A 7,994-nucleotide genomic window follows, 5' to 3' on the forward strand; every position below is an offset into this window, starting at 1 on the left:
CGTTTTATGTAACCATAATGATTTGTTCCCATCCACATATTAGCTGCTTGTGCAATGGACTTTATACAATTTGCAACAAAAGTAGAAATATTCAAGGACATTTGACCATGGAAAGAGAACTTTTGACCTGAGAAACGTGCCAAGATGATGACAAGACACCCCGGATGTGCCACCTCCGAAGATGTCAATTATGAAGACCAATCAAAGTGTTATAAATTATCGTGGGGTGACAATTTGGATTACCTAATGTATAATTTGATAGGTTGAAGATAGTGGGGTATAGCGAATAACCAATAGAATTTTGGGGGAAGGTATTGCAAAAAAGGGATAAAAACTCATGACACAGAAGGGTCGTTAGAACTAGGTAGGGAATGATATTGATTGCTTCCTGAAACTCTGTCACTCTGTTTGGTGATTTGAGACTTAAACAAACCATCCTCATCCATAGACTGCCCTTTTACACTTTTCCTCCTTATGAGGGAAGTGTCCCCTGTCCCTTAGACGAAGTAGATTGACGGCGATCTAACTGATGTCCTGAAGACGAAGACTGATCCTGTATGCTGACTTATTCCGAGGAGGGTAATTATGACAATGCTATTGTAATATTGTCTGTTTGCTTTTCCTTTCTAGGTACCAACTGCTGTATTTTTTAATAGAGACCTTAGTTAGATGTTTTCTAAATTGGTGTTCAAAATTATTTTGCATGAAGTCCAACATGCTGATGCTAATCAGTGGTTAGGCTAGGCGATCACCCTGACTGACACAAATAGACGAGACTGACATTGTGCTATGCTGAACTGAGACGTATGTGATATTCTATGTACTCTGATATATGTTTATCTTATGTTGGTGCTCTTATGTTTGTGATCTTTGCATTATCGAAGTCTTATTACAGTTGCCATATCGTGACTATGCTCTTTTGCTTCTTGGTTTTGAGATTGACACTTCTACTACTAGACTGTAATCAATAGGGAATAAAATTTCACAAAATTCTAATAAGGTGTGGTTATTCATGACTGAAAGGTCATGGTTGCGCCGACAGTTTAATCAATGTCTTTATCCAAAGTAAAGTATATTGTGGTGATAAATATTGATAACATCATTGATATATTACTTGACATATTGATTAGTTATCTCGTCCTGCGGTGTCTCACCACTGGGTCAAAAGATTCATCGGCCTAAAACGAGTCCTAATGTGTATAAAATTGACATAAAGGGACGCGTTAACAGTTCTAATGTAAAACGTAAATGGTACTTATGCAGTGTATGCTCATGTGTCAGATAAACTAGGTAATGCATACAAGTATAATTCTGGATTGAAATATAGAAACGAGTTAGGACCATTCAAAAGGCACTGCCACGCACACAATTTAAATACTTACACCGAGATCCCAGTTACTTTGTGCCCAAGCATGCGCAGATTAGCACTATTGACATTGATTCCTGCTATCTCTTGGTGAGCTAGAACAGGGACTGTGTGGCCAAATGACTAGTCAAACTTGACAAAAGCATAATCCACATTAATGCAAAAGTGAGAGGAGTCACAAAAAGTAATCTCTTTTCTTTTAATGATTTGACCGAGTACTATTTGTTTCATGAGCTGAATGGAAATTTTTGAGGGTACCCTCATTCCCCCTGGAGTTTTTTATTCCTGTGATTGCTGGCGCTTTATGATATCTGCCCTGCTTCTTAGTAGAACTGCGACCATTCTGTGAAGGAGAATGCTGTGTATGCAGGACAAAGAAAGCCATTCTAGAATGTTCTCACTGGGGAAGCGGGAGAGTTCATGAAAGAAAGCATCTCTTGTCGTTGGATTTCCGGTTTGTTATGTGTGCATAATTGCCTCTTCTGGACACGTGTTCCTGTGAAAGCCACCCTCGCCTTTTGACCTGCCTCTACAGCAAATCACCTCATCAGACTGGAGGGATCCACAAATGTCAAGGGCGCTTGCTGCAAATTCTATTGAAGTAGTTATGAAAGCCACAGATAAGATAAAGAGAAACATTAATTGGCAAAGTCACAGTGGCACAATATAATCTCCACCTGATTCTCTTCTAAAAGTCTTCCTCTGAAACTTCCTGAAAGATCAGCTGTTTTAGTCAGATGATGTCGGCCAAGAGTTCTTCTAAGTTTTGTCCTGAATAGGTTGTTCCCCTACAACAAGTGTCCCAACTAAATATTCTACGTGAATCGTGTAGATTTCTGGACAAAATATATGCCCATTTGGACCCGTTGTACACCTTCTACCTACATGTTCTGTAGGCCTCTTACCCAGATTAGTGCCTCTTTACAGTTTCCGACCTGGATCTTCTGCAAGCCTCCACCATGTCTCTTCGATGGCAATCTTATCAGAGTTTACACCAGAAGTCTTATGTAAGCATTATTTTTGTTTATCATAAGTGTACCTTCATTCAGATCTGACACAAGCTGTTGATTTGATTCTTCTGTTAAGGCCCAGAGCTGGACTTCATTTAAAACCCATTCTTGGAGACCTCATGTAGCAACCTATTGGTCTCATTTAGACAGTGTACTTGATTGAGGCCACTTTTCTAGCAGCCTTCTTTTTGTTTCTTATCCATTCTTTCTATTTTGGTCTTCGCCTGCAACCCATTTGTAGGGAACGATGAGGCCTTTGCAACTTCAGGTTCACTTTGCTCTCATTGTTGTAATATTGTTGCACTGTCAATTATTAGTTGCCTTTGAGATTGTTGGAAAGGTAGATATATTCAGGCAAAGACCCTGCCCTGCTTTTTTGATGTTTGAAAATGCAGCATACCTGGCAGACATGAGCTTTGAACTGCCTTGCAATTGCAAACCAGAAGAGGTGCCTGCTGTTGTTTGGTTCTACCAGAAACGCATCGGCAGCAATGAGACAACTGTCCTGACTGATTATAATGGCACAACCTTTGTGGATGCAAGCAACATCCGTCGAGGCAGCAGCATTTTGCTGCGTTTCTCCATACGGATGTTTAGTCTCATAGTCTTCAAGGCACAGGTAGGGGACACAGGTCACTACATTTGTGGAACTCGGCAAGGGGCTTACTTTTATGGTTATGACATAGATGTGCAGAGTTCAAAAGATGCCCTCATCCTCTTTGCAGACAGCAACCAGCATCCTACAAAGGACCAGCATGAGAAGCGCTTCACAGTCTTCACTACCTTTTGGGACTGGACCATGTGTGACCGCTGTGGGGTCAGAGGGGAACAGAGGAGGATTGGGATGTGCTATGTGAAGAGTGAATACCTCTTTACTCGGTACCGCAAGGCCATTCAGAATGTGGCTTCGTGTGGTTCTGCTTCAGTACCAAAACGCTTCAAGAGGATGATGACTGCTCGGAAGACTGAGATCCTAATCCGGAGTTGTACTATGCCTTGCAGACATGAGGAGAAGGATACGATAAAAAGCTTCTTGACCCAGAAAATCAACAATGTTATCTCCAAGATGGGTTCCAACATATCAATCCCAGATGTTCCCACACAGTTCTACAGTCTACAAGTTGGCTATACACTCATTATAAGCTGTCCAGATGCCAGGCCAGAGAGTGCTGTTGCTTGGGATAAAGATGATAAGCGACTGTACCGTTCAGAGTATCTCACTGGGCTGAATCGATCCATGAGAGTCTACATTGACCATGGAAACCAGTTGCACATCACCTATACTATGGAAAAGGACAAAGGACTTTACTTCTGTTGGCTTGAAGGAAGGCGGACTGCTGGTTTCCATCTTTTTGTGCTTCGCAGAAAGTCGCGGGTTCGCTCATTCAGTGACCCAGAGACTATTTTTGCAATGAAGCTCATCCTACTTAGCTATCTATTCCTTTTTGTCTTGTTTGTTGTAATCCACTTCTGCAAATGCTTCTGTTATCTGTGTGGATGTCGCTAAGGTAGAGCTCTCGGTGCATCCATTCCCAATTGTGACCCTGATATATGTTTTTCTCTGTTTAGTAATGTAAATAGACAAATATATTTAGAAATTATATCAGTGACTGAGCAAACGTCTTCTGTACTTTGGGTTGATGGTATTATTTCGAATTCATACCATAGCAATTTTCTTAAGCCACGTTTTCACTTTAAACAATTTCTGCAGCCTTGGTATGCAAGATTATCTTCTGGCTGCACAACAACCACGACTCATTCATCAAGCTAAGACTGGGATCATTGTTGTGATGTGATCCAAGCTCGTATTCTGAGATACATTGGTATTGTGTTCTTTGGACTCATTGGGCAATGACAGGCACTATCTGAAGGCAGTTCACAATACTGTTGCTCACCCAGCTCCAAGCAGGAAGGCAGGTGCACTGCTACCTTGCTGATCACATAACACTGATTAGCCTGCCAACCTAGGCGTGCTTCACACACTCTAAGTCATGCAAGAAGGTTCTACTGTTAGATGCTGTGGAGGTAACTCTTGTATTTGTGCTTGGGAACCTGCTGAAAATGTCTAAGTACTAAACTTCGAGAAGTCTACCATTATTATTCACGAGAAACATTTCATACAAAGGGTCCAAAGGGACATATGCCTATTCATTGATTGTATGGACAACCAGAAATGGAATGTCCCTCAAGGACGCCCCACTTTTATTTGCATAGCTTGATCTTGTCTGTTTGGGAATGATGCTCCAGGGGAGGCTCTTGTTTTCGTAGAGTGATTCCATGTTTTTCTTTTCCTCTTTGAAAACTGTGATCTTTTCTAGGTCCTGTTTAGTGAGGGTGATGTTGCTGCCCGCAGCAAATGGGATTGATATTGATATGGACTTCCCCATCACTCTCCCCTACAAACAGGCCACTTTTGAAAATACCCGCCCCCAACACACCTCACTTCATTGCTGACACCTCCAAACATTCCACACACAAAAATAATGACATCAGATCATCTAGCTGTTGTAATTAGAGGGCAGGGTGTTCATACAGGAGTCAGGAGCTATTCAGATAGAAGGTAAGTTATTTATTTTGTGAAGGACCCTTAGGTCAAAGCAATAGCAGGTAAGCCTTGTTGTGGCTCCATCCTTCCTCAGCCAGTACCCATCTCCTAGCTTCCACTGCAGACCACACACCAACATTCTATCACATTATTCACTCTCAGCATTCCAGACCCGGGCTCATGCGTATAGGGAATGGGACACACAGGATACTACACTAGCCTCATTCCCTCACAACACTACAGCTGATCACCTTTACTCCCAGAGGTAAACTGGTAACCATCTCTCTCTCTCTCTCTCTCTCTCTCTCTCTCTCTCTCTCTCTCTCTCTCTCAGAGGTGGTTAATGATCCTCTAGTGAAAGTCCATTCAGTCAGCCCCCCATACATATACTGAGCTACCTCACTTCGCCTAAGTGTGTCCTGCATTAAATTTGGTATGCTTGGAAAATGTGTGCCATATTAATGGAAGTGACGTCGATGACAATGAATATGGTACAAAACTCTAGGGCCTGTGCCTGAAAGACTCCATATTTGTTTCACTGCTGTATTCTGAATTGTGAACTGCAATCATTAATCCTTCCTGTAACCCTGAACTGCTTGAGAAACCTAACCTGTGCTTTAATAGTTCACATCCCAATGGTCCTTTCTTGCTTCTCCCTCCCTCTGTGCAGGAATCCCAGGAAAAAGTGAATGCAAAGATGATGATTCATCGGAAATATGAAATTTACAGGATGTTTAACCTCTGATTGCATCTTGCTTTCTCCGAAAGAATCCCCGTTTTTGGGTAAATACTGTCTCCTTTGAGTTAAAAAACACTTGTACATGTTTGGACATCTGGGGGATCTCTGTGCCAACTGCTGATCTGAGGTGCAATACCAGACTCACTACTTCAGATTTCTATGCCTCCTAAAGCTGGGTATTAGCATAGGATCTGATACGGAGGCCTTCCTGATGTTCCTGGCCTGGAGGTGAATAATTGGACTGCCTGAAGAAGACAGGATAGGATCTGCCCGGATCCTGATAATAGGCAAAAACAAAAACAAGAGCAACCCAGATTGTTCACTTGAACCTGGGTACAAAATATAATGAGGCACACATTCACCTGAAACTCACCTTAGAACAATTTTCTATTTAAGCAAAAAACATTTTTTTTTTGCCACTGACTTAATCAACCAAACTGTGTGAATATCACAGTCAGAAATCTGTATTAAGCATCATGGATAAATCCCTTACAACCATTACCAACCTGTATAAAGAAAAATACTTTTTATTATATAACTCATCATCATGGCATAAAAGATTTCCTTTGTGACAAAAAGTAGCAAAACACAATAGTGAACAAAGTGTGCACCCCACATGATAAAGGAACACCACATAAGAGAGAAAAAAAAATCATAAAATTGCTAGTTTTTTTCAATCTTTGGTGTATCTCATAAAGACAGCCTCTTTAAACATCACAAAACATTTGTACATCCAATTAATTTTCTTCATTTAATCATGAAATGTGGGGTCTGTCTTTTTGAATTGTCGACAACGTTTCGACCCGAAAAGAGAATACCAGAGTCTCACCAGGACAACAGTGACCTGGGGAACTGATAAGGAAATGTATATGATAAAATGTAATGGTGCCATGAGTTTTATGGAGAGTCAAAAATACTCAAATAAAAATTCTTACGATTTGGTAGTTTTTTGAGTTCTGGTTTAAAAAAGGATAAAGGCCCACACATTGGCTCTGTGCATAAATATCTAGAAAATAAAAATAACTAATCTGATCTTAAAGATAAGAACATGGCCTAGCTGACCTGTTGCACTTAAAGTGGGCCTCACTGAAGGCGCTCTAAAGGGAAGCCAGTCTGCCCCTGTTGGCCCGACAGGTTAGTTAACTGTTACCTTGAACTCCAGAGTCTCAGAGGTTCATTGCAGCCCTGCTGTGCACTTAACTGGGCCTTAGAGGAACCTGGGTTTGCATGCATGCTCTGTGGGTTTAAAACCTCTCCACTTGGATCTATCAGCAAGGTTTCTCTTCAAATTGTACTCCACCCTAGACCCAGCAGCATAACAAAATTCCATATTCTGTGCAGGGGGGCCCCCCTACGGACTCATTCAGGCCAGGTGCTGTGCTGAGGGGGCCCCCTGGAGCTCAGGGCCCCTGCATTGCAGGTTCTGCAGGGGCCTTTGTCACACTCCTGCCTAGACCCATGGAATTCAAGCTCTATCACATCAACTGTTGGTCCCTGGTGAAACACCAAGCTGACAGTCTCGATCTTAATCTCAACAAGGTCCCGGATGTTTTATTTCTCACTGAGATCTGGCTGGGCTTGTTCTCTGTTGCAGAACCTATTTTGGCATTCCCCTCTGGCTACCACTTAAAGAACCTTGATAGAATGAGGGGCAGAGGTGGCAGCATTGCCTTGATTTATAAAGATGTTTTCACATGTAGGTTGTTGCTGTGTACCATTACTGACAATTAAAGTGCCCTCTCTACTATCTCCCTGACTAAAGGTTTTACCTTTTCAGACTTGTTAGTCTATTGCTGCCCTGGCCCTTCTAAAGACTTAAAGGAGGCTTTAATAAACGTCATCACTCCTTTAATCGTCAAATTGGCAAACTTCAACATACACAGTGATCCCAATTTCCACCCAGGATAACAATAGAGTCCACCCAGGATAACAATATCATCAAGTTCAGTGACGACCTTGCTGCTATGCAGCTAATTGAACTTGTGGGAGGTGCTGCACATTCCGGTGGTCATCTTCTTGACCCAGTGTTTTTTAATCTCAATTCCTTACAAGTCGCAGTTCCTCTACCCATGCTGTGGACTGACCACTTCTTGATCTCTTTGACCCTTTCCCTTCCATGCAAGGAGATTATATCATCCTCAGAATATATTTTCAAGCATCTTTGGCAGAAGCTCAACCTACAAAAATGTGGGCAGTTTATTAACGCTAGTTGCCATTGGTTGCCCCCCAATGCTGAGTATGCCAACTCCACTTTGGATTGTTGGCTTACCTCTGCCTTGGATGCCTGTATCCCAGCCTAGTGGGTTACTGTGTGAAGCCCCCTTGTTCATTGAG

The 7,994-nt window shown here is 42.0% G+C and overlaps 1 protein-coding gene across 1 annotated transcript; it reads left to right on the forward strand.

Moving 5' to 3' along the window:
* The first annotated feature begins 2,623 nt into the window (after positions 1-2,623).
* On the forward strand, positions 2,624-3,883 carry FAM187A (family with sequence similarity 187 member A). The gene has a single exon (XM_069242029.1). It carries the CDS (start codon positions 2,624-2,626, stop codon positions 3,881-3,883), a length of 1,260 nt encoding a protein of 419 aa, XP_069098130.1.
* Positions 3,884-7,994: the final 4,111 nt, after the last annotated feature.

Source organism: Pleurodeles waltl, chromosome 6 (genome assembly GCF_031143425.1).
Source record: "Pleurodeles waltl isolate 20211129_DDA chromosome 6, aPleWal1.hap1.20221129, whole genome shotgun sequence".
NCBI lineage: Eukaryota > Metazoa > Chordata > Amphibia > Caudata > Salamandridae > Pleurodeles > Pleurodeles waltl.